The 27,935-nt window shown below is 36.9% G+C and overlaps 2 protein-coding genes across 5 annotated transcripts in view; one reads left to right on the top strand and one right to left on the bottom strand.

The window, feature by feature from the left end:
- The window catches only part of ITFG1 (integrin alpha FG-GAP repeat containing 1), a 62,068-nt gene extending 36,136 nt beyond the window's left edge, over positions 1–25,932 (bottom strand). The window contains exons 1-8 of one of the 2 annotated variants that reach the window (XR_001557701.2): positions 25,707–25,932; positions 23,273–23,345; positions 22,709–22,854; positions 21,030–21,087; positions 20,156–20,230; positions 18,301–18,395; positions 4,739–4,794; positions 2,592–2,676 (exon numbers count right to left, since the gene is read on the bottom strand). Coding sequence is in view for 1 of the 2 variants with exons in the window: in XM_015873924.2 (XP_015729410.1) it covers positions 2,592–2,676; positions 4,739–4,794; positions 18,301–18,395; positions 20,156–20,230; positions 21,030–21,087; positions 22,709–22,854; positions 23,273–23,345; positions 25,707–25,887 (769 nt within the window). In the remaining variant the exon portion in view is untranslated. The remainder of the gene's footprint in view (positions 1–2,591; positions 2,677–4,738; positions 4,795–18,300; positions 18,396–20,155; positions 20,231–21,029; positions 21,088–22,708; positions 22,855–23,272; positions 23,346–25,706) is intronic. The other variant, XM_015873924.2, reaches the window with a different exon arrangement.
- Positions 25,933–26,005: 73 nt separating this feature from the next.
- Positions 26,006–27,935, top strand: part of PHKB (phosphorylase kinase regulatory subunit beta) — a 58,324-nt gene continuing 56,394 nt past the window's right edge. For 2 of the 3 annotated variants that reach the window (XM_015873921.2, XM_015873920.2), the window contains exon 1: positions 26,006–26,193. In XM_015873921.2, coding sequence (XP_015729407.1) covers positions 26,106–26,193 — 88 coding nt within the window. In that variant the 5' untranslated portion in view covers positions 26,006–26,105. The remainder of the gene's footprint in view (positions 26,194–27,935) is intronic. The other variant, XM_015873923.2, reaches the window with a different exon arrangement.

Below are 27,935 nucleotides of genomic sequence, written 5' to 3'. Positions count from 1 at the left end.
TATACATAAGTACATGTGGAAATGTAGTAGACTTTAAATACATGCAAACCATTTTTTCCATGAGCAAAATGAAATTCATTATCTGAGTGCTTTAGAAATACTTTGTGCTAAGATTACACAAACATCTAACTGCTATTTTTCTCAGCTCCATTTATCTAGATAATTTTTATTTAATAGCTATTGCTCACCTTGCTTAATTTAGAAAAAAAAGAAAGGTTTACCCCAAATCTGCCACTAGTCAAGATCTTACTCTCCCTTTATTTATTTTCCCCCCATTTCTTCTTCAAATGACATATACAAACTTATGGCTGCAAAGGGAAGCTCAAACAAAAATTCTGGAAGTAGACATGTCAGACAAGCTCTCCTTTGTAACAAAGCATGTTTTGTTAAGACGTGTATGTGATCAGTAAATCAGAATCTTGGGACTGCAGAGGAACAACAGTGCACAAACATGAGAGGCACAATTAAAGCTAAAAAAGGCAGCTCAAATGATATAGGACTCCCAAGCTCACTCCTGGGCTGGCTGTAGCTCCACAGTCTAATGTGCACATGGTTAAGAGAGAAGCAGCCAAAAACTTGAAAGCACAGAGAAGTACGTAACTCTTGTGAAACCTCTGTGGAACAGTGGGCCCTGTACATGAGCATTGAGATACAGAAAACATGGAGAATATCTTCATTACTTACAGAGGCTGTTTTGGTACTTCTGAATTCTTTAAAAATTTGTACAAAAAGAAAATAATTATTTGTTGTTTTAGAGAAATTCTGGGGAGATGAATTTAAAACAATCTGATGCATAATTCAATTTCCTACCAACTGTTACAGCAGAAGGAAGATGAATTCAACATTTAAGTCATGCTAGTTCTCAAGTAGTAATTTCTAAATCACAGTGGTGCGTATTTTTTAACTGCCAGAATAATCTCTGTTCCTTTATCAAAACACACATGCACACACTTACAGCTCTCCTTTTCCTCAGCAAAGTTAAAACATGCATCAGCAGCATCTTGATGCGGGAAGATTCATGCAACCTTGATGCCTGATTCAAACATAACCCTTAGAAAGTGCACACACATCACTGAAGGAAATGAGGTATCACAAATCTCTCTGTATCTACTTTCATTCATCAAAATGTTTCCAGCTCGGATACAGCCATTCGCAATCCATATTAAGCTTATGTCAAGTTTGTTCCTTCAGACATAACTATGGCTGATAATTTTTCCTTATCTTCTACATACAGCGATTCAAACCTCTTTAACAAATTATTCTCTGCAGCCATCTGGGCAGTCTAAAACCTCTTACAACCAACCCTAACCTGAAAGTCCACAAATCATTTAACAAAAAAGTCCCTCAGAAACCTCACTAAACCCCCAAAAACTTTCTTCCATCCTTTTCTCTCAAAGACTGCATAAAGCTGACTTAAAAGCCACATTTTTCCTATGAAGTTTCAATTAACAAGACCTCTATTTCTCAAAACAAAGAAGACAGATATCTGCTTTACTTTTCCCATAACAATCTCAGTTTCTGCAGCTGAACAGATGACACAGTGTGACAGAGTCATCTTTCAACACGGAGCACAAAGAACATTCGTTCTTCAGTATCTGTGTATACATTGCCAGTTTGGAACATCTTCTGTATTTCAGTTATCCTTTAAGCTCTCCATAAATGCAAGAGTCCTTGCATCAGATTTCTCTACCCTGATTTTTGCGCACTAATTATAAGTGACTGAAAGACACACCTGCACTCAGCCATAAAAAGGTCTAGAAAGAACAAACAAAGCATACAAGTGACATGAATATCCTAAGCCTAATCTTTTAGCCAAAGTAAGGCACATCTCCTCTAACAATCTTGAGAACATCAGCTCATATCAGCGAAGAAATGCACTGATATCTTATGAACAGCATTTCTAAAAACCTCATGAAAACCTGCATAGCAAGAGATCTACCCAAGTATGTTCCATCTTTGAAGAGATGGTGGACAAAAAAAAACAAAAAACAACAACAGAAGTTGCCCCTTTCATGCTGGACAGATTTGTGTGATGTGAATTCATCTGTAAAGATAAAGATGGTAATGAGATGCTGAGGAAAACACTCTGCAAGATCTATAGTGGGTGTTCTCACAGCTGAAATTGAGATATCCCAGAATAACAAGGTCCAAAACAGTCAGCACCTCCTTCCATAGGTGATACTGATTATTACCCACCTCTCTGATCTCTTTGCCAGACTCACTGTCCCTCTGCATTTATTTTTGTGTGTTTCTCAAGTTTAGAGCATACACTAAATCACAATTTTTTTGAATCACAAAACAAACATTCCCTGTGGTTTGCAACACAGCACACACATTGAGAAAGCTGTAATTGGTTGATTCTTGGTTCAGGTAAAACAAATAAACAAAAACACAATAAAACCACAAAATCACATAAAATATCTGACATCAATGATTTAAAATCTTAAAACAAACAAACCAACCAAGCAGAAAAGAACTTTAGAGTTAAACATATTTTAAACAGCTTTGTTCATTCTGCGATGTCGAATAGCTAACTAAATTGTGAAAAAGAAGCACTTGCCATATGAGTAACTTTAAAAAGTAACACTCACCAAAATCTGCAAATACTGACTGTCCAACAACAACTGCACCACTGGGCTTTGCTTGACTTTTGTCAGCTTTAGAGAAGTTCCCATCCTACCAAAGATGAAGGAGGAAGTGAATTGCAGATCGAGTGATAAAGCTTGACTTTTGAACCAAAAAAATACGTACAAACAAAGAATAGATTACATAGATGATAAACAGCTACAGAAAAAAAATGCACTGTTTGAAATAGGAGTTTGGTTGTTGTTGGTTTCTTTTTTTCATTTCTTCATGGAATCCTGGAGAAATCCAATAATATCATTGCTTCGATATAAATGCCCACATATTTTTCTGTGTTTTTAGGGTTTCTACCAACAATTTAAGAATACTACTGTTATTTATGTAGTGACGTAATTTTATGGATACATAATATTTAAAAGCACACACACAAAACTATTAGGACTTCTGATTTTCCTTCTAATTAGGAAATAATTTGATATCATATCAGGTCTGGTTTAGGTCTTGTTTTAACTCTTCACTAAAACCTTGGCCTGCAAAAAATTATTCCATATTTCATCAGAAGGCAATTAAAAAAATGCTCAAGTTTTGATTAATATAAAATTAGATCAAAACTGTGACTTAAACCCATTTAAAATGTGACTTTTTAATTATTATTTTTCATTAAGACAGACAATTCAAGGCTCACTTTTCTCATCAATGCAGTCAGCTCATAAATTGACACAGACCAACCACACACACAGCAATTATGAATGTTGCAAACGCAGCTTTAGATAGTTAGAACCTGGATGTTTAACTATACATCTTCTACTTGACATGTAATATATAAAAGCTCAGATAAAAGAAAAAAATGGAGAGAACACTCTTGAGCAATATTTATTGTCAAGGTTCAAAGAGGCACATTAATGAAAACAAAGCTTCAACAGCAAGCACCCTGATACAACATCTCTTACTGAGCTCTATGTATCTGTTTTAAAATAGCAGATAATTTTATAAGTGATATTAATAAGGGGATGTTGATCATTTTAGAAGAAAATGGTACATTGTCTATACGTAATATCTCAAAAATTATCCAACTGCAGGCGTAAGTTGGCAGCCTTTGTAGATGCAAATTATGTCATGTATATATCAATATACAAATCCCCCCAAGTATGGGATTCATTGTGGTCAAGGGTTAAATTCCTCAAGAATTTAATTCTTCAAAGCTAAAACCTGTTCATTTTTAAGCTTGTGTAAAATAGAGGCATTAGATTTTAAAAATTATAAGAAATAAAAATGATCCATTGCTTTAAAAATATTTCTAAGTTCAGCTTTCATCGCTTTTGGCAAAAAAAAAAATTAGTATTTGGAGAATATCTGGCAGATGAGCTTCTTGTATTTCCACTTCAGCAGCGGGTTGAAGATGGCCATGTTGACATATGATGATACCACATTCCCAGTTCTACACTGACTCACTGTGATACAATGGATACATTTTCAGGCACATGTAGCCTCAAAAGACCCATTCCTTAGCTAATAAGAAGCACATTAAACATTTTCTGTAATAACAGCAAAAAAATTTTAAATGCATAGATGCTGATATTCTTAGCAATAGTCTTTTTGAACACATTTAGCATAAGGGATGCATTCAGTTTCAAATCAATTAACATTATTAGCTGTCACTAACAACGGAGTTCATAAAAATAATTATTTGACCTGTTTCTGCCCAACATTTAATTACCTTTGTAATACCTGGTTAGGACTTGCAATTTTTTCAACTGTAACCTGTGTACATATTTTAATGGTTACAAGTAAGATTTTGAACTTCTGTCCCACAAAATTGTTACCCAAGATCTTAAGTCATGGTTCTAAGCAAGCTTGCTGAATGTGATTACATCTGTGAGACAAGTACAAAAAAAATCTGATCAGCCATTTCTTCAGAAACCATTGTGTTAAGTGTCACTAAGTTCCTACAGCAGTTGATGACACACCAAGGGTCCTGCTGAGTGTCTGAAGGCAGCCTGACTGCTTTCCTTTATAATCTTTTGAAAAGTCCACTGACAAACTTGAGCTGAGATCTTCTTGAGTGACCTGCACCTCAAACCAGGATCGTCAGACAGACTTTTATGGTTTTCTGTTTGATGTTTCTGCATTTCAGCAACACGGTTGAGTTTCTTACCTTATTTATCCATGTCTCAAACCGAATGTCAGGATTTGAGGTAGTAAGGAACAAATCTGGGAATAAAAACAAGAGAAATGAAGTATTTCACATTAACTGAAGGGCATTTCTTAAGAGTAAAGATAGACAAAGGCTTCAAACAAAGTAGTATACATCATTACATTTTTAGTAAGTCAAAGCTAAAAGGAAAACCTTTTATTTTGGATGTATTAAGCAATATATACACTGTTGACAGAAGAAGAAAAAATGAAACATTTCAGGCTTCTCATATACTTAAATTCTCTTCAGTATCAAAACAGAGTGAAAGGGTGCTTCAGAGGATTTATCTGATCGTGTCTGCTTAAAGTGGAACTCATTGAAGAAAAGGGAAACAAACAGGTGTATTAAAGATGTCAAAAGAGAAAAAAGGATGCAGTGTAGCATATTCATGATTTTAAAACCATCCTTTCAGGTTTAAGCATTTGTTTTCTGTTCCACTGTCCTTCTTTTCCTTTCAGTTGAGAATAACACCATCGAAGCTGGGAGACAGTGGTTATTCTGAGTAGAAAAAAATGAGTTTAAAAAAATATAAAAGATAATGCCATACCCTGAGGTATTTACTGAATAAGCAGGCAGGTCACTGTACAAGGAATTTCAGATGGCACAACAGGAGGTATTGACTTCCAGGGGAAAACAAACAAACAAAAACCCCAAACTAAACAACACCACCATAATAACAAATAAATAAACCTACAACCACCAAAACACCACATGAAATAAAATAAGGTTTTGCTTACAGGTTCCCTCTACCCCACCATGTACTGTGGAAGTTGCACTGTTTAATTTTATTCTCCTGAATATGTGAAATGGTAATTTCCTTTAAAGCACTCACATAAAAAGACTTATCATGATACGTGCTGCATTGGAATGCATTTCATTGCTGCTTAAGCATTTCTTTAAGAGAGAGTCAGAAGTCATGAAAACAGTCTGAAGACACAGAGCATTTATAAGCTTTGAATGTTTAACTGTCCATGTAGAAGGACATTTGTGCAACACTATTCATATACATGGATCTAAACCATAAAAATACTCAAACAATACATACGGGGGACTTTGGATTGATGGGGGACCAGGAGAGCAAAACATGGAAAAACTGGAGTTTATACATCTTTTTACAGTGTTTTTAAGTTTCAAATAAGTATTCTGTGTAGCAGTAGTGTGTCTATGCTGTAACCTATACTGTAATTTGTAATTCATTATGAGCTACACCATAAACATGTTATAGCACAACCAGCTCTTTCCATGTTGTATTTAAATATACAGCAAATTAACATTATTTGATTAAAAAAGAGAATTGGTTGCCCAACCATTAGCAGGAATTTTGATGGGCACTGTACCTGCTTCTCAAAACATCTCTGACTCAGTTTCACACCTCACTGATCTGACCTCTCACATTTAAACTGATTCAACATGTGATGGGGTTTCACTTAACTTATATGGGGTTTCATACTTAATGTAAAAGCCTATGCTAGAGCAGCATGCTGTGTCGACTTCCCAGCCAGAAAAAATATTTCCTACAGTGGGCAAATATAGTAGCACCAGTATCCTTAGAATAGAAGAGAAACAGATAAAGAGAAATGAATGTTCTTAACAAATTTATGGGAAGTCACATAAACATTAGTATGAATTAAACTACACATAAGTAAAAACATCTCATTTTAATTTGAGCTTCACAAAATAAATGCACCAGTTACTGCTCCTCAGAGAGCACAACGGCCATGTTTGAAAATACATTCCTTGTTGTTTAGCCCAGATAGATCTAAACCAGGTGACAGAAAGTGAAGGCACTCCACAGTGACTGGTCAAAAAGGAGAGCCAAATAAACTGCACATGCATCCTGATCTGCAGCAACAGCCACTATGAGCTCACTCAAGTATTAGCAAATGACTCGTATTAGAGTATGCACAGGTACTCTGTATTACACACATGCATCTACTTTGTAAAGATATGAAAAAAAATAGTTAGAAGTAGATTTTACTTATGCATTCAAAGAACCAATTTTTCCCTTCAGTTCTCAGTCAGAAGTAGATTATGTTCATCTCTCTGGTGCTCCTTAATCTGATTTCATTGTAAGTATATAAAAATACTCAAAAATGCAACTGCATAGGAAATGGAAACAGTACAGAAAGACAAGGAAGGACGGGCACATAAAATCTTAGGTGTGAGGATCAGAATCAAAAGTTGCTTTCAGATAAACAACAAACAATGTGGGGGAAACTGGGGAGAAGTCACAGTGGCTGTTATATCACACGGTAATAAACAAAAGAAATGCATTAAATTATCTGCAGTGTAGGAGGAATAAATCACGACACTAAATTTAAGTCAAACTACAATGAGCTAATACAAAGACAGTAATTCAAGATGTCTAAAGTGTTTACTAGGCTAAGATAATAGAGGTGTTCGCAGATTTAAAGCCTTCAGCCACCATACAAACCAGGTACTGAATATCACCTGCTACTATGATTAAATTCAGCAACATGTCCATTTCACACCAAACTTTCCTCCTGCCTCTAAAGAGAAACCCTGAGAACAGCTTCTCTAGAAAGCAACTAAATTATTTTTGCCCTTTTTTCCTCTTTGATGTATTCCTCTGCCCCTCCTTTCTTCTAACTTGAGGCTCCTAACACTATATACAGCTGGGGGAATCAAGGCAACAAAGCTGCTCCAAGCCTGCTGCCATTTTACACTGTGCTGGTAAAAACACGAAGGCAGATAAGGATTGCAGATCATCTTCCATAAATAGCAGATGAGCTGGTGCCACACTGCTCCAAAGTTAAAGCAACAAACCGAGATTTCCCATAAGGCAAACTGACATCTCTACAGCAACATCACCTGTAGTTCTAGAACCAGATGCATTATTTTAGACCACAAAAATTCCAAAGGTTATTTCAGACCTTATTCTAAGATCCTGACTTTATCACACATACGTTTGGTGCTTAGGAACAAGAACTAATACTTATCATTTCTATCTTTAATAAGTGTGGTATTTATAAATATCTTTTCCCATATAGTCATAGCAAATAATCTGCAAGTACCTCCTTCCCAAAGGAGGACTGTCCATAGCAGGTGTATTTTACAACTGTCACTGTTGCTTTCCATGATCTATCATTACTACTTTCTTTAATATATGAGGGCTGCAGGAGAAAATGTGGAACAAACAAATGTGTTAGGATAAGCATGTTTAGTACTTGAACAGCATGACAACATACACAGTTCATTTCTATACTTTTTTTTTGTATTTTAATACACTAATCATCTTGAAAACTGCAACAATTTTGTTTTGCTTCCAGCAAAGTCAAGAAAATTGAACACCTCCTTCCTAGAAGGAATGTATATCATATTACAAATGCTAGGGAAATGTCACTTGTTTAAAGACATGCTGCCACACTGCCTTTGGGAGGAAGCTGTGGTAGCTACTTCAGTTGAAAACAAAACTATTTGCAAACATATCTATAAGCTGAAAAAACAGAAAGCATGGAGTGCTGGGCCACTCTGTTCAACTGCAAACAAACCTAACAGCAGTGCAATATCAGATATTTGCAACCCAAGGTTATAAGATGAAATAAACTTGAGCTCATTGTTTACTGTATTATTTACAGAATACAAAAATGTTATTCTGGATACTTTCAATAGATTATAGGTACATAAGTGGACACTAAGCACAACAGACATGGATTTATCTTTGACAACACTATGACAGTTGTAGATTCTGGACATACACAGTGAAAATGGACTACAGCATAAATACATAAAAATCAGTATGGCCACTCTTCTACTGCCAAAGAACACAGGGATCATTGGACAGACCACTACACTAGGTCTGCAGGAGGAGTTCCTACTGCTGTTTTTATTTCAGGACATAAGAAGGACAAGTCCTTGATAGCTGGGATGGTGGGTGACACTCACATTAGATTCAGGGAGGTCTCACAAAATTTAATGCCTACAGTGTAACTGAATGGCTAGAAGAAAAAAAGGCATTATCATCAGAGAGGAAGTGTTTCCCTTAAACAAATGCAAAGAGAAACGTGTTTGCATTTAGGTATGTTTTGTTACTTTTGATTTAGCAGGGAGTTGTTAACAAAAGCCATACGAAATAAGAAAATTCATAAACAGAGGTCAACAATCTACCAGTAAGCTGAAGAACAGAAGAGACTACCTGTCATTTTAGATCCATGAGACTGAAAACCAAGCTAAGGAAATATACAATATAGAAGACATCTGGTACTGGCTCTGACACACAACCATTAACATTCTAGTCACAGCCTCACTTTCCTTAACAAGTGAATTGGTGAGAAAATTCAGTTATACTTCAATTTAGTAAGCATCAATAAGCTACAAGTGCATTACAGAGGAATGACTGCAGTTCCATCCACCTTTATTTGATGGGATCAGCTAGTTTTGGCATTGTATCAAAATATGGCCCAGTTACAAATGAAAAACTTTCCCAGGAAGATAAGTAAAACTTCTACAACTAGACAGCAGCAGCTTTAGTGATTTCAGATCTACTTTGTATTGATGTCAAGGCCACACCACATACATCTGCATGTAGTGAAATAATTTCAATACCCAGCACCCATAACTTGAGTTAGAACCACGGTTGACAACATTTTCATGTAGTACATCTAATAGAACATCATGTAACTACTAACACTTTTGATCAGTCTGGGATTTAAACTCCTCAAACAGGAAAGCATTTCTACTCTTCCTACAATGTCTACTTTTTTTTTTTTTTTTGTTAAATACACTTTATAACTCAGAATTTTGACTGTAAAGTGCATGGAAGGAAACATTTCATTAATCCCTGACAGTTTTCAGGACACATGGAGGTTTCATATCTCAGCAATAGCAAGTAGGGAGGGGGAAGACAGAATTTAAAAAAGCAGTTGATATTTCCAAAACATGTTTCAAGCTGGCTAAATTTTATGTAGGTTTTTAATTAAAACAGCAAAAGCAAGAGTACCATACTATGTCTTAGGAAGGCTGTCTCAAGAAAAGTACTAGGTCATTCTGGGTAAATTTGCTAAAACCAAATGCTACACCAGCTTCAGTTTGTAAGAGGGTCCAAGTAAGCATAACTGAAGGTTAGAACAAGTTCAGCGCAGAGGTAGACTGACAGCTTAGAAGATTTCCACCCAACTGGAATAATTCAGGAAGTCTTACTGAAGCAGATATTACAAAACTACCTCCAATATTACTTTTACTTATTACCACTACTAGAAAACTGCAACAAAAGCAAACTATACAGAATGCGCTTCAAGTTCACTTTTAATTAACCTTGTTATTTTTGTTCACTTTTAAGAGTTATAAAAAAAACACTACTATTTATAGGTAGAGTGTTCATTTCACTAATAACTGATTTGACCTTTCTGTTTAATGTCAGAGGGCTTTATTTCAACATTAAAACCTTCAGCAACTACAGTTATCTTCAGAAACCGCCAGGGCATAAGCAACATTCTTAAGTTACAGTTTCATTTCACATTTGCTTCAGAACTCTAGCTTAATAACGAGCAAATGCTCTTATTTTTTAAACCCCATCAGAAGGCACGAAGTCTGAGTCTCCCCCTTACAAAATAAGGTATTAACCAGTTAGAAAAAATGCGTACGTGCCAAATGTGCCTAAAAAGATTTTTTCACTTCTGTTGAAGAACATGCAGGTTTGTGTATATTTCTAACATGCACAACATTCAACTGCAAGTTATTTGTGGTTATGTCGGATTGTACAAATTGGTAAACATAAACAATGTGCTGAACTAAAAGTCTGTGCTTCAAATTCAAGCACTGACAAGATGGTTGAAGTGACAACTGTATTAAAATCACTAAATGCCCCAAGGTCTAAGGCCTACATAAAACACAGCTTTCCCCCCCGTTTTCACTAGACATCAACGCACCTATATGGGGAAAAAAAAGATGAGAAGCATATTTAAAAGAGAAAAAAACATACAACTTATTTTAATACCTACAGATACTTTTCATATGCAAAACCCTAATTTTATACAAAAACTTCACACACGGTCTTATTTCTTTATTACAAGGAAATGGCAAACAAACCTTAGTTCATCATCAGTTTTGTGCCTCAGTTCATAAGTTTTCATGGAAGTAGAACAACTCTCTAGTTTGGTTCTCAGATTTGTTTGGTCATGTTGGCATTAGTATCACACATCAAGTACATCTACTAATGATACTACTTCACAGCTGTACTAATTTAGCTTTTACAACACCGATACCAATGCAAGCACCAATGCTAATCAATTTCCAATTTACTTGCCATTGACTTTTGGTGTTAAACATGTGAAATAGTAATTATGGGAATCGCTCTTCTCACTCACTTTATCCTCTGAAAAATCTAAGCAAAAGCACTTTGGTTTTTTTGTCTGCACACCCTTAAGAAACGTAGTTATAATAAGGAGATTCTGCATTGTTTCTGCTCTTCAATTTTTTGTTTGTTTAATAAGTGTTTCCCAGAACTCCTCAGTAAAACAGATAATTATAAACAAAAAGATTAAGCATTGAAATACCTTTTCCTTAATAAAAATGATTACAGAAAAAAAAAAAACCACAAGTAAATGCATTAATTCAAAAGGATAATTTAAATGGAAAAGTTCGAAAGTAATTGTATGCTGAGCAAATATTGCATCTGAATGTGCAGACCATGAGGGACTATTCCTCTGGGTTTTTTTACTTCAGATGCAAGTTCTCAGACAGAAAATTGTGTTTATTTTCATTATGAAGCTAATGATATTGTTTCAAGAAATATAAGATAACTATTCCAGTGCTAACAGTATTTTCTGAATCTATTTTTGTGTTCAATGCTTCATCAACCAAATGCTGATTGGGCAGAACCAGTTTACCTCTCACGTATATGAAGTTACTGATTCCTATTAAAAAAAAAAAACATATTAATGTATCAATACATCAGCATATAATTATAAAATTGAAAAAGATAATTCATTACAGCAAATTTAATATTATAACTACTAAACAGATAGTAAAGGTGGTGGGAATCTTTTAGAAAGATCAGGCAAAACAAGATAAAATAGCTGTTACTTTTCTATAGAGCTCCTTCCTTATTCTTTTATTATTTGTAGCATAAAAAGAATACGTAGCTAATAATTTAACCAACTCTGGTTTTGTCTTAAAAGAGGTAGCAAGCACTGTCCATGTTCCTGCACAGTGTTCAATACCAAGAGAAATAACAGGTAACAGAAGGTCACATCACACAGGAAATCCAAGGAGATAAGTGATCTTCAAATAGTAAAAATATTTTCAAAAATAAATGTAAAACCCACAAAACATCCATAGATTTCAGACAGAGGCAGTGTACGCTCATTTGTGCATATACACATAAACATACACTGCAGATTTTTAAAATGCCACTGGAGCTAAGCTTTAAAGGCTAGATAATTTGTTTACAATCATAATAAGCCTGGTTGTTTTGATAGAGAATAAGCACAGACCTACTGCATAAAATAAGCTTTAATAATAAATTGCAGAAGGGTTACTACCTTCTATCAAGACACAACTCACAAAAAAAAACCAAAGCTAACTGAACGTGTCATCACGGACTGCAGTGTCTTCAGAATCAAGGTTTAACTTTACAACAGAAAAATGACTTGAGAACTGAATGAATGGTTTTCAAGAAGAAAGCTGCCTACATATATGTGTTTAAAATCATTCGGAATCAAAGTGAAAACACATCGTAAATGTTCTGGGACATTAGGTTTCTAGATTCCTAAAGCAAAACAACATAAGAAAATTAACCATCAGAAACCAGTAAAGAGACCGGCAATTAGCTTATACCAAGCTGTTTCTGACTAATGACTGTTCCCACTTTACTCTTCCCAAAATCAAATATATGATTTTTCCCTCACTGTCTGTAAACAGTTCCAGAAATATCTGCAATTATGCACACCATGTGCTGGTGTTAAACACAAGACAGGCTGCAAAAGCAGTATTTCCAAACTTTCGAATCACAGAACCAAATAAGGCACAACATACTTAGTACACTAGATATCTTCCATAGCACGCAATGATACATCTGTCCCCAAGATAAAAGCTGCAGCATGACTGTCAGTCCAAGGAAGTTTGTCCTCACACATTTGAACTTTTAAACTTTTTTTTTTTTAATTTCAGTATTTGCAGAGATACGCCCTATTTCTTAATAGAAGACTTGTAAACTTAACAGTTACTGTAAATACAGGTTCATTGGGAAGCCTTTGCTTGGTTCAAGTTATTTATCTGGAATTGCTGACTGATACAAAGCAACTACAGCAAAACCAAGTAAATCTTTCTGCTATGGAGCTTGAAATAGATGACTGGTAATCAGTACCCAGCTATACAGCAGTACTGGGTGGCCTTTATCATGTGCTTTCCACTTGTCTTGGCCTCAGTTTTCAGCTGTAGCACTTTGTTCCATTTCTGAGTCCACATATTTCAGCTATTAAGTTTTCAATGTGATGACCATGCTGGGAACACCATTTACTCCATGAACCAGTACTATCTCCATCTCTTGGCTAACACGTCTGATACACATTTCTGAGAGATACTAAGTTACTATTCACTTTAAACTGAATGGATTAATACAAAAGGAAGGTACTTTTAATCTTACTGGAAGATGCGAGAGTTAAATCCTGCTCAAATACTTACGTTATGTGATGTATATCTTCCAGTCTGATGATATGACATTTTTAGGACAGGTTTCTTACCCATGGAGTGTCCTTTCAAAGTGCTCATTTAGACAGTTCTGCTCTATAAAAAACACCTTCATCTGCCCAGACTTGCCTTTTGTTATTAACTTAAAGATAATGGCCTTAAACTGGCTAATAACTGTGATTACCTATTACTAGACACCTAGTAACCCCATTCTAACAAGGGTCACCACATTTTTCTCACCTTTCAGTCTATTTCAGAGTATGTGTAAAATATGACATTGATGTAAGATGCAATTCTGACCTCAAATGTCTGGGCTGAAAGTTCAGATCCTTCACAAATAAAAAAAATGAGTTCTGGAATAAACCTGTACATTTCAGGTGTGAAGGAAAAAACAAAACAAAACAGTGAATGAATGAATACAACATTTTAAAATATAGCCAGTGTCTCAATAATCTATAAAACACTGCAATTACATATTCTTATCATTTCCTCCACACTGAAGTTGTAAAGACCTCAAATTTCAAATTCCAAAATGAAAAACTATATCTCATTTTAAAATACACTTTTATTGTTGAGAAGCGATCAAACTTTGTATGTAGATACTCACTTAATTTTGTGTTTTTTACCCAGTTGTATTTTATCTTTTCAGTAAAATACATGCAGCTCTTTAAAGAACCGCTGAGTAGAGATTCAGCTATATCACTGAAACGCATATAATGATAAACCTAGCAGATAGCAGAACTTGCACTATTTTTATTTCAGGTTCAGTGTTAATTTCACTGTTCTTTGTTTTTAAACAAGCAGAACATTTCTCAATGGCCGTACATTCCTTTTGTGTCACTTCAGTAGGGCACACCACACTAGTGAAATGTGTGACTTTATTAAGGCTGAGGCATTATGAAGTGTAACTATGAGATAAAAATGAGCATATACTATACTATATACTGCACAACTTCTTGTACTGCTTAGAAAACACTGAGATATAATATTTAAAATTAAACTGCTTTTTGATAACGTATATGTGCATACATAGAGACAAGGTCTGGCAAAGGCAGATTCTTCTCTGGTTGGCACCCAGCAGCAGAATGAAAGAGGATAGCCACAAACTGGAACACAAGAAATTCCACTTAAATGTAATGCTTTTCCTGCTGTCAAAGTAGTTAAAAGCTGGAAAACATGGCCCAGGGAGGTTGCAGAGCTTCTGTCCTTGGAGACACTCAAAAGACAACTAGACACAACCCTAAACAACCTGCTCTAATCCTACTTTGGGCAGGTTGAATTAGACAATCTCCAGGCACCCTGTTCAAATGCAGCCCCATTCTGTGAACCAGACACTCCTCCCCAGAGAAGCACACATTTCATACACATGAAGAGCATGCTTAAAATTTTCGTTTTTTTTTTTTTAATCCTTATCCACAAAGCGCAAATAGACCCTTTAGAAAAAAAATTACACTTCATATTTTTACATGTATTATTTAATATTACAAACCTAACTTTGAATTTACTTAACGAATTAAAAATAATAAAAATAGACATGGTGATGGTTTAATTGAAAAACAGCAGCAGCATTACTATCTGAAACAACATAGTTTAAATCTCACCAAGAAAGATTAGTATTATCTTTGTTCTGGTTAGTGGATTTCTGGATTTGTAAAATCCTTACACAGTTAGCCTTTCATGAAGCATTGTTAGGGATTAAAAACATCTTTATGAACATGTTCTCATATAATAAAATCAGAATAATTTGACTTCATCTCACCCAGAGCAGGAGAAACGTGCCAATAAAAATCTGTTTTGAGTGTTTATACCCTGGCAGGTTGAAAATGGATTAGACAATAAACTAGCGGAAAAGATTCTCAGCTCAGAGAGGATTTTTGATTTTATTATTATTATTTTTTATGAATGTCAAGCACACTTTAAATCTCATAAGCTGTTTATAATAATGGAGTTACCAAAAATAGTCTAGAATAAAAACCACTGAATTGGTTCCATCTGCTGTACAACACAAAGAGCCCCGAAAACATTTCAGAACATTAGAAAAATGTCTTAATAAAGAAAAAAAGTGAACACTGGGCATTCTAAGGGCTTTTTATCTTCATAATCACAAACAGTGGCACTGTCACATGAAGACTTGATTTTTTCAGTCAAAAAGCACCACAGCAGTACTGAATGCTGTAATGGTATTAAGTCTTTCGGACTTCAGCATGCAGACTACACTTCTGCACCCTTGTCAGTTCCTCCCTTGTAATTAATAGGATTTTAACATGGACCAAAACATTCAAATTTTGTTCCAGATCAAGAATGGCAGTGAGTGCATATTAATATTGTCACAAGAACTCTCTCATTTTCACTAGCTCTAACTTGATCAACCAATAAATAACAGATTACACTGAAAAATAATATAGCAAGAATGGTACCCTCCCTTTCCTGGTGTTGTAAGGCTGTGCTGCCCCAGCTACTCTGACAGAGCTAAACAAATAGAAGAAACATTGAACCATCCTGTGCAGGGACACAGGGTAGTCATGTGTAAACTTCAGCAGGATGAGCCCATTATTTTGGTGCTGTTTGGCAGAGAGCATTTAGAATCCCAGTATTACCAGTACCAGGTATGCAGTTACGTGTGGGTTTTTGTGTTGTTTTTTTTTTGTTTTGTTTTTAACTAAAAGCAAAACAAAAAGTAAACAAAACCACACCACAGCTGTCTACTTTTATTACTACTTCCATGAGTCATTTACTAAACTCTCTACAGCCAAGTGCAAATTAAAGAAGATGCTATGAGAACATGAAACAGGTGTATATATATATATATATATATATATACACATATATATATTAAGACTGGATATATATATAAATATATATAAGACTGGATATATATATATAAATATATATATATATATATTTTTTTTTTTCCAAGAGTCACTATGAGTCTCAAGGTGCAATTTAATGCTTGACTACAGGCAAACTGCATTCATCTGCTGCTACTAAAGAGAGGAGTCTATCTTCTCTCTGTGCTTACACTAGCTCTGGCAGCGCTGAAGCTCCATGATAACCTGCATCAGCTTAATAACTCTCCCTCATACAGTTACTAGAGCAGATGAGAGCCAACTACCATAAATGTACAGTCAGGACCAGGTGGCTTTTCATTTTGGCAACAGCCAGTCCTGGAATAACATGTCAGCCATGAAATATCAAATATCACTGATAAAGTGTTATTTTCCTGCAACATATGCATTGCTGACTGTTGATCTAGTTTTCATAGGCTTAGTAAAAGCAGCTTCCCACATTACTAACAGTTACATAAAAGAAAACAATTTAATTGTAGTATTTTTTCCATTTTTCTTCTTGGAATGAATTATTTTGCTTAAACTTTTTCTTAGATAGCTCTAACATAACTGTCAATGATTTACAGGCTGGTTTGGCCCATAGATTCCAGCCCAAGGATATCTATCTGTGCTGCTAGAAGGAACAAAAATATCTGTGTCTTTCAGTGGGGAGGTTTCTCAGAAGCTTCTATTCACATCCCCAAATATGAAAATAAAAGCTCCTAGTACTCCCCACACAGATATTGCCATCTATTTGTTCTGAATGGATAAATTTCCCATGTATCGCCAGCACTAACTGGAACTTTCTGAACAGTTTTTAGGCTAACTTGGCTGTCACATAGCTCTGAGTACACTTGCCAAAATTCTTCTAATAGTGATTGATCCACAGGAATAACTCAGGAGTTCCTACTTTAACCTACCTTACATGTCCATATATTCAACTTAAAAACAAAACAAAAAACAACCAGAATGGACCTCTTCTCTGCCCAAACAAAATTTCAAAGAATGCGTACAGCTAAGTGCCTTAGCACTGGTTATTGACATGATACTGATTATAATAAGCAACCATATACTTAATTTTCCAGTTGGAATTTTCACTTGACAGCTTCATGCAGCAGTGTGCCAGAAATGAGCATTACAGTTTGACTGTGCACTAAAGTAATTAACTTAATCCCTGAAAATGAAAAGCATATTAATTAAGTTTATGGACTCTTTCACATTCCCATAATACTAAAAAAGGGAAAAAAAAAATAATAATCTCTCCTTCCCAAACTACCATAAATGAATTGATGTATAAAGCACATCTTGAAAAAAGAAAGCATTTCAAAATCCATTTAGTGTTCTAAGAAAGTAAATGAAGTTTAGCAAATATTTGAATATGCTTTGAGATATGAACCACGTAAGTGATAAATAGACCTCTGGTAATTGAAGGCTAAGATGCATTACACATTTGACCTAAACAAACATTAAACAAAACAAAATCACCATCAACAAAGTAAGAATACAGTTTATTATGTACCACAACAAAACCTGCCTTCAGTATGTCTTGTGAATACTGAATTATAAATAGCCTATAGGATTGTTCATACTGTAATAGAATAAGAAGTCTCCCATGCAGTTTTCTCAGTGTGGGAATAAACTATAACAAAATGGAATGAAATCATATTGATATCTTTAAGAAACAAATTGCGAGTCAAGTCCAGTGCTGAAAAAACATCTCCGAATGAAGTACTTTCAGAATGAAAATGAAGGAAATGCAGCAAAGCACCTGGCAGATTTGCAAACTCTTAATAGGGAAGATGCTTTGATGCCAAACAATTATTCAAAACAAGCATTATTTTTCCATTAAATTATAAACCAGAAAAATTTATTATTCATTCTTGCATTTTTAATTTAAAAAACTTTATTTAAAGTGTAGATACAATATGTAACATTGTGATAAATAAATTGTGTATAATATACACAATAAATATGAAATTATAACTGAATAATTTAACAAATTAAAGTGATAATAATTTTAGAAAAATATTTAACACTTTTAAGACTTACCAGCTGTGAAGTCATTATTTAAGTCTATAAATGCATGTGAGTGTGGTATATACATTCTACTGTGGGTGTCCAGCGCAGCATACCGTGATAAGTTCCTACCGGGCAAGAAGAAAAAGCAATTTTATCAGTGCTAATAGACTGTTAAACATGATTATATACCTTAAAAACAAAACAACACCACAAAACATAAGTTGCATTCTTCTACCATTTAATGAACATTATAACTTAGCATACAGTATACTCAATGAGCAGTAAGTAGCTGCTTGAAATGTTTTGTAAGAGATGATTCACAGAGGAGGGGCTTCAGTTAGGTTACATTAACAATCAAACAAAAACCATCCTCTGCCCTCTCGCAGAAAAGATGAAGTATTTTCTAGTTCTTTTGATGTACTCATTCTTAAAGCTAAGACAAGGAAGTTATGCAGCTCTACTTTAAATTAAAATGTTTTTAAATTTAAAGTAGAAAAACATTTTTCTGAGTAAATGAAATAAACCTTTTCCCCATGTAAGACATTGTTTATATTATGTATAGCTCAGTTTTATTTTGACCTCAGTCAGCTTCTTTGTATTAACACACTACTCAAAAGACCTCAAGAAAAACCGAAACACATCTGACGCCCATTTTCCTTTCTTCCAAAGCTCAAATTTTTCAATATCTACTGTTATTTTCAGAGAAGTGAAAGTTCTGTTCCACAAACCATCAATTTAAAGAAATGCAATGAAATTCAATTTAGGATTAATGAACAAAACCATATTGCAAAGAAGAGTATCTAGTTTTCACTACACATTTAAATGTTATTTGCCCTATGTTACCTCCAAATCACCTCTGAGGAAATAACAATAACCAGCAATCAGCAGCAGGTATAGACTTGTTAAATACACTTGTCAAATACTTAATGATGGAGGGAAAAAACAAAACAGAGAAACATTTCTTAAGGGCCATGGAAATGCACTATAGAAAGCTGATGTATAGTTGCCATAGAGACAGAGCAATCATCTGATTGATTTCTCCTGGGATAACAGACCTCTTAAAACAATAGCTCCAGAAAACCACATGGGAATGCAAAGAATTCCTAACATGCACTTTTATTTAGAACAAAGCAGTACTGATTGTATGGGAACCTAAATCAGTAGCTACATCAATACCTGCATTTCTTATGAAACATAAGGAGCTGCAAGTTTCTAAGTTACCATTACAAACAGCATTCAAGAAGACATTATCCAGTTCCACTTAAAAGCTGCAAAGTACCAAGCTAGAATTAAATCTTTGAGGGCCCAACCCTGTAAGAATAAACAAGCCTAGTTCTGGATTTTTTTCTCCCCAATAATTCATTAAGAGTTATTGTTTAATTTTAGACATTAACAGTAGAATTGCTAAATTTTAGAGCATTCTTGAAAGTTAAAAATAATCCTGTTCATATTCGTTACCAGCCATTGAGATTTCCCATTAAACATTTTTATCCCAGCATTTGCTAGCTAGTCCCATGCTAGAAACCCCATAAACTTAGTCCCCTTCACTGCAATCCCATCACACAGAACTCCTGACAACTCTTAAGTGCTGCAAAGTGGCCTTAGCTACTTGTTAAAGCAGAAAATGCAACACGGAGAACATCACTGGCACAGTCTTGTATTGTTACTCAGCATTCTGCCTTTTGCAAAAATCTTCTTTAGAAACCCACGAAGCATACCAAATATTTTTCTTAATAAATAGCTTAACACAATTAGGTGCTGTAATAGAACATTGACATACACATGTGGAAAGAAGACTCGAGTTCACAGAGCTCCAGTCTTAAGTCTCTAAATAGAAGAGGACAAACAAGTTACTGAAATTCATGCTAATAAACACTTAGCTTACCCGCCTATCAGTATCTGTGGCTTATCTGAATCACTTGTAACACCAAAGATATCAGGAATCAAATCACCATTAAAGCTGAAAGTGAAAAAAAGTTTCAGTATTACCTTAACTTATTCCAGGAGTCAAAACTGACCATTCTTTAACGATCCTGTACTTAGCATTTTCCCAACAGGCAGTTAATAGTTTTCAGCTGTGTAGGCTCTTCTCTGAGCTGCTAGTAGTAATGCAAAGACCACTAAGTATTTTGAGCTATGCCATGCATTTAATTTCCTAGTTGTATGAGTCACTTCATGTTACCTAACAAGAGAAATTATTTCTAGTTCTTTTCATTAAAGGCTCATTCAAATTTAAGAAGTCAGAACTGATCAAAAACTTCTCAACTCTCTTACTGTTCCACTCTTTCCAAAACAAGGATTCTCTAATTCCCAGATACATACATAGTTCTTGTATATCTGTACACTTACATGAACAGGAGTTTTGTGAACAAGCTTTGAATTTCATCGCTACTGGAAGATGATGAGGTCTCAGCAGCATAACCAACTAAACACATCTTATTTGACATTGCAAATAAGGTATAAATATATATATACACACACACACATACATAAACACACTTTTTTCCCCATAGAATACTGAGCACTGAAATTAAAAAAATTTCAAAGTTTATTTAGTTGCTGTGGCCAGAGTGATATAATATATATCAGCCATCTTTACAAAACTATGTTTTGTTATCTTTAGTTAGGTCACTCAACAAACCACAAACCATCCTCTTCTTGAGAGGAGCACGTTTTAAATTTCAGTGTTAAAACACACTTATCCAGTTGCTATTAGTCAGTATCACAAAACACTAACTAAAAAGGTAGTCAATACTTACTCCATCACTAGAGGCTCATCGTGAAAAGTCTTATTTATCATAGTTTTATGGTTAAGATCTGAAAACAGAAAATATTCTATTAAATTACAAATGTGTTATGACAGTAACATTTAGCACATATAATCCTCCTTCTATTAGTTAAGAACTACTAATTTTATGATAAGGAAAAAATTTAAGCATACACAACGAAATGGATATAACTTCAAGCTTTTAATTTTGAACAGGAAAGGTAAGTACTAGCTCAAATGCTGAAGCTTCTTCTCTCTTCACTGAAATTTCCAACTTATAAAAAAATCTTAGTAAAATCTGTTTTATGAAAACCTACATTCATATGAAATCTGAACTACCTGGGATGAAGATACTTCAAAATTATCATTGCACACAGGGCTTCTGTTTAACATTTTGTTAGCAATATATTTTACAGTGACAAGATCCACTGCACATTTGAAATTAAGATTAGAGATAGACTACTTAAATGGGAACTGAGGATTTTAAGTCTTAACCAGGTTATCACCTCTCACACTTTACTCTCTCTTCTAATCCCAGGATTCCAGTACCCCTGTCTCCCTGTACTTCTTGTCTTAACTCCAGTCTCCACTGGGTCTTGATTTGTCTCCTACTCTTGATTTGTCATACTTCCATCATACTGGTAATCACCACATACCTTTCCTGTAGCCTCATTGCATACCAACCTCTGCCTCATTTCTAAGCACCAATTGTGTCTCTCCCATAGTTTGTTTATTCATAAGGAAGGCAGCATTAGTTCATCTAAATCCTTCACGTTCCTCCTAATGCTACAACAACATTCTTCTCTCAACACTCAATCCATTGCAGTCTCCTAGGCTGCTCATTTCTTCTCTGAATAAAGCCAGAGCCATTGGCCTCTAACACAACCCAACTTTTGCCTCATCTATAACTATTTCATAATATAGTTGCTCACATTATTATTTTTCAATAGGTTTTGTACAATTAAGATGATCTTCTGCAGCTTTACAGTTCTTCAAAGTGTAAACTCTTCCCAAAAAGCTTTTCTAGCAAACTCAGCAGAAAATAAAGAGACTTCAAGTGGTTCCAACATAGTCTATGACTCTACCCTCAGATACAGTCAGAACACTGCTAGATGCCCAGAATTCAGCTGAAAGATGATTGTCCAAGGTTCTTGAGAACTTCCAGTGGCAGAGACTCAATAACTTCTTCCCCAAAACCTATTGCAGAGTGAGTTTGTCTTTAAAGAATTTGGTTTAAACAGCAATATGAGAGTTATATTAATGTGGGTCAGTTTAGGTGTGACATTTTGAAAATGTAAGCTCTCAACTGCAAACTTAAATTCTTAGCACATTCTATAATCAAATATGGTAGTCTTCTGGGATAATCCTTGTGATTATCCTCACAGGTGTAATGGGGAAGCTGCAACAAGTCACCTTTTAGATGGTCAGTTACTACACTCTGTAATACTGTTTGGTTATGCCTGTTACATGATATAAAAGCAAGAATTTTAGCTTTGTTTTCTACATTAATTACCAAATACTGTTTAGTAGCAAAATACTACATGGCTATGAAGTTGCACAGCTGCTAATCATTATTTTAAGCATAAATGTACTGTGGCACAACTTACTGAAAACACTTGGAATTATTAAGAAATCCAAAAATCTAGTTAATAAGCAGCCACAGCAACTCACCTAATGTTTGGTTGTGTCCCCAGAAAATAAACACTGAAAGTTCATCTTTGCCATGATTTTGTGTCCGGGTAGTCAGGAGCACATCCATTTGTGAGTCACCATCGTAGTCTCCCGGAACTACACTGGTTATGGTAACACCTAGAGATCTAAAATTAAAAACAAAAGGGCCTAAGGTGCAAATAATGGGACTAACGTGTACATAAAAACCAAATAAGAGTATAAAGAAAAACCAAAGCACACAAACTGAATAAGGGGGAGGGAAGTCACACCTACTACTTAATTTTGTGCATGATAAAACTCATCTCCAGATATTATACCACATGAACCACAAAATTAAAGAAGGAAAACAAAAGAGTACCAGAAATTACTCAAAAGACCTCTTGATCAAAGAACTCACCTAAGCACAAGGCAAACCACAAAGGCAAAAAGATAAAGTAAACAGACAGTTCTAGTCCTGACTGTTAAGATGCACTTCCCCCCTTCCCCCTGGCCAAAAAAAAAAGAAAAAAAAGAAAAAAAAAAAAGACTACTACCATTATTTCACCATTCAATATCAATACTTACTTCATTGGTAACTTAACACGGGGCTTGAAGTAAGGCTCCTTTTGGTCTGCCAAAAAGATAATCAGTTCATTTCCTATGAAGCAAATAAGGCAACATATAAACCTCATAGATAAGGATCACAAATATAAAACAACACTTAAGAAGTTACTCTATAAATGGTAATTCTTCTGAGGATCAAAAATACAACCACTTCTTCCTTATTAGAAAGGAAGCAAAAGAAATGTTTCTTCAGTATAATACTATAAACATAATTGTATCATTAATGTGATCTACTAGCATCAGAGGAATGCTAATATCAATAATGTTCTCTTGGGCTTGGCACTGACCCTTTCTCCTCGCTACTGTTACCATACTGTTTGAATATACTGAATATACTGAATATACCGAATTAGCAAATACTACGTATGGAAAAACATTATGCATCAATTTTATACAAAGGTTTACAGCTTAAAAGTCAACTTGAACAAATTCTTGTAATACTGTCTCTGACACAACAATCTACTGCCATACCAACAACATCCACCTCCAACATTGTGAGCTGACATAATAAAACAGGAGATTCAACTTTCTGAGCAGTCCTTGTACTTCTACAAGTAAAACCACAGCTCAGAGTTAAAAGAAAAAAACATAATGTTGTTAGTCACCTTTATTATATTTGTGTTCTGAAATCTCAAAACTCACCTGTAGCATCCCAGTATGTAAGAACTAGAATACCTACATGAAAAGAATCCTACAGAGCTAAACTGGAACTACTAGAGCTCATGTCAAGGGCATAATTCAGTGGCAAGGATCAAAATCGTGAAAGGGAAGAATAGAAATTTCCTAGGTATGAAAAGAAAAGATAGCTGCCATAAATGTGTTTGCAAAGGAGAAGATGCCAACAAATGAGTAAATGAAAACAAACCCTTTCCAAGCAGATAGAAGCAACCAGTGCAGTCCCATGTGGCAAGCTAATACAGCCAGGGTTGCACTGTACATTCACAGATGAACAAGGCTGGCACATGAGAGGAAGAGGCCTGCTGGCTGCTTGAGCTTCTGATAATGAAGACGTAGGTCAACTGCTAAAACTTGTAATGTTAATTTCATGCTGTAAAAATAGGTGATAGCAGTTATAGCTGCTTTAAACCAGCATTTGGATCACCCAAAAAAGACAGAGGTCACAATCCAACAATAAAGAAGAAATTGCTCACACCTTTCCAAGGACCAGAGCCCACTATACGCTCCGAAGGAGATTATCTCTAAGGAGAGAAGCTTCCCATGTGACTGCCAGCTCTTAAATGAGGTTAGGAAGGGGTGGACCACAAGGTGCTTCCACCTGTGCTCCCAGGGCTGGCCATGCCCCTTCACCAGGTGCTCAGTCACTGGTTCAGACCATAACCTAACAGTTCCCATACCCACATCATGGACTTTTATCATCTAGGAGGTAAAATAACAGTGCTGAAGCAGATGCATCTTTACACACATTGGGTTCCAAGTTAATCACACTTTGCTAAATGAGATTTTACAGCCACTAAGAACAGATTTATGTAAAGCTTGGCTCAGTGCTCATCAGTAGTGAAAACAGAATACTGGGAGTTATCAGAGGAGGAGACAACTATAATTCGGACTGTATGATCTTGTAGGTCTTTTCCAACCTTGGTGAATCTGTGATAATCACAATACCTCTACACCAACCTGTGGCACACACATCCTTGGTGTTGACTGCAGTTCCTGTCCTCAAAGAATACAGAATAAAGGGGAAAGAGTACGCAGGAAAGTGAAGAAAAGGGAAAAGCAACAATTAAGCGGCTCTGAAATCCACTATTAGAAACTCTGAGTGAGGACACCAGTGAAGTTTCCAAATTCTCCACTGAAACGCACCAGGAGAACAACTCTACATTGCCCTACATCGGAAGAGGCATCAAACAGAAGTGGAAGGTGGCAGGTTAAACAAATAGCACCCCATCTGACACAGTGTTTCCAGTTAACATGGGCAGCACCCCAGGCAGCACTGAGCACAGCTGTGCTGTGAGCCTGGGCCCTGCCCTCAGCTGAGCACGGAGCCGAGGGAGATGCTTCTATGTGGGTCTTCACCCGGCCCAGCACCACAACAACACTCCAAATAGGCCGACACAGAACCATCCTCTGTACAAGTGTTAAACATTCTGAACCAGACCACGAAAGAAAACAGCCTGTACATCTCACATTATGACCAGACCCTCCATTGGACGAGGGCTTTACCTCACTTTTAAGGCCAACTTCTAACCGCAGCCATGCAAACACTATTTACCACACCGGAAACACCTCGGAAGTGACACAGCCGCCGTCGTTACCCTGGACAAACACTCCCTATCGCCGCTCTCCTCCAGCAGGACCCGCTGACAACACGCGCACTGACAGCAGCCTCCAGCCGCAGCCCCGCACGGCCCGACCCGCAGTGTGTCCCCGCACTCACCGCCGCGCAGCACGAACAGATCCGTCTGCTTGTCCGAGTTGAAGTCCCCGAATGCGGCCGGCGTGCCGTAGGCCTCGGCGCCGAACAGCTGCGCCGTGACGTTCTGTAACGCGGCTCCTCGCTCCAACAGGGCGAGCAGCGCCAGCAGCGCCAGCCCCGGCGTGAGGCGGCTCCCCGCCATACCGCGCCGCTCCGGCTCTCGCCGCCCCGCCCGCCTCACTTACGGCAGCGCGGGGCGTGCCCGGCATCGCTGACCCGGCTTTGCGACAGCGCCGTGACGGGCCGCGCGGAGACTTACGGCCGGCGCTGGTAACCGCGCGGAGATCGCCGCCCGCGGCGCTGAGGGGACGGCAGGTCCCGGTGTGAGGGGAGCGGAGGGAGCGGAGGCGGCTCGTCGGGATGGCGGCGGTGGCCGCGGCGGCGGCGGCCCATATGGCCGATGTCAGCTGGAAGATGATGGAGCTGCGGGCTCGCACCAAGCGTTCAGGTCTGACCGCTCGGCTTTGTCCCAGGACGGCTCCGCGCCTCCTCCTCCTCGCCGGCGCCTCTTCCCCGCACTAACCGCCCCCCTCCTTCCTCTCCTTCACCTCTCGGTCGGCTTCTTCCTTCGGCCGTTCCTGTCCCGCAGCTTCGCGTGTCACTCAGTGTCGCAGCCCCGAGCCGCTCCCTCCCGCCTCGCACCTGTTGCCGGCGCGTGCACGGCGGCCCCGCGCCTCAGGAGCCCACACGGCCCCGATCCCTCACACGGGAACAAAGCTCGGGTGTAGGGCCGCCTCAGTGTGTGTGTGTCTCCTGCCAGTGTGTGTGTGTGTCTCCTGCCAGTGTGTGTGTGTTACAGAACTCAGACGTTATTTTTGTTGGTGTTGTGGTAATGAGGGTCACACAGTGGGGGAAGAAGGTGGGTCTGCAGGAGAGCCCACAGCAAAGGGATCAATTACAGAATGCTGGCATTGATGGGAGTTGATAAATTCTACCTATGCATAGTGCTAATCTTCAAGCTGCCGTTATTAGAAGGATGCCCATTGGAAGAATCATTACTTGATAGACAATACAGATTACACAGTGCTGCTGTCTGCAAGCTGATCTGTGAACGTAGCCATAGAGCACAACATAAAGCCTGGGTCCTGTGTGATTGAGTATGTGAGCCCAGGGTCACAGGGCTGTGTGCTGGCTGAGGGCTTCCCATGCACGATGGGCTCTGCAGCTGTGGGCATTTGGCTGACTTTAAATGCTTGACTTTTTCTTTGCTGCTGCCTTGTACTTTTATTATTGGATGTGTATGAAAGTCTCTTCTGTGACAGTGATATGCTGCTGTTGGAGTTCAGTTGCTTCTTTTCATGTTCAGAGGTTTTGTCACGTAGAATCAGAATTAATTTATTTACTGAAGAAATCAACCTGATTTTAGTTGAAATGTCTTTCTGATTAATGAGTTGGTTCTGAAATTAAGATTAATATCTGCTATTTCAGGTAATATTTTAACCTAAAAGTGAAAGTCCTGTTCTTGTTCCTCAAACTTACTCCTACATTTTTTATAACTATTTAGAAATGTATGTGATCTAAAAGCTCTCACACCTGATTTCTGGCAGTCTGAAGGACTGAGCTCGTTACTGTCATGGGAAGTGGCTACAGTGCCCTCAGCCTGCTCTGACTTGAGTGAAATCTGTGCTGAGTCCCAGTTTACAAACAGCACTGCTTCTATTTTTAATGTGGTGCTTGGAGTAAGATAAATAAGTATGGAACCTATCTGTCTGTGTAGGCTCATGTGCGTTAAGTGCATGAGCGCTTCATGCTTCACAGTTGGGAGCAAGGTGTCATTTAAGACCCAGTCCTCTAGGATGTAATGCTTATGTATGTTAAAAACTGAATTACATTTTGGCCAGTAAAAACAAGTTTTACTGAGAATTTTTTTCTTTCCTAAGTAATAAATTTCTGTTTCATTTGTTGCTACTGATAATTAACAGGAGCAGATCATAACGATGTTCAGCAAGCTGTCCAACCTGCAACCTCTGAAATTTTAGCTCCTTTAAAGATCATAATCTGCTTTAAAGATTTGGAACAACTTGTCATCTTGGCTACAAGTAACATTTGCTTATTGCGCCTTCCAAGTGGCAGTTCTACTTCAGGTTACAGACACTCAGTACCATAAGGAATTATGACTGAAAGGAGCATCCCAATGCAAATTCGGTATCAGATAAAGGCAGCACTATGCATAAGGAGAATTCTAGCTCT

Source organism: Coturnix japonica, chromosome 11 (genome assembly GCF_001577835.2).
Source record: "Coturnix japonica isolate 7356 chromosome 11, Coturnix japonica 2.1, whole genome shotgun sequence".
NCBI lineage: Eukaryota > Metazoa > Chordata > Aves > Galliformes > Phasianidae > Coturnix > Coturnix japonica.
The sequence above is the reverse complement of the archived record's forward strand: the minus strand, read 5'-3'. Positions and strand labels throughout refer to the sequence as shown.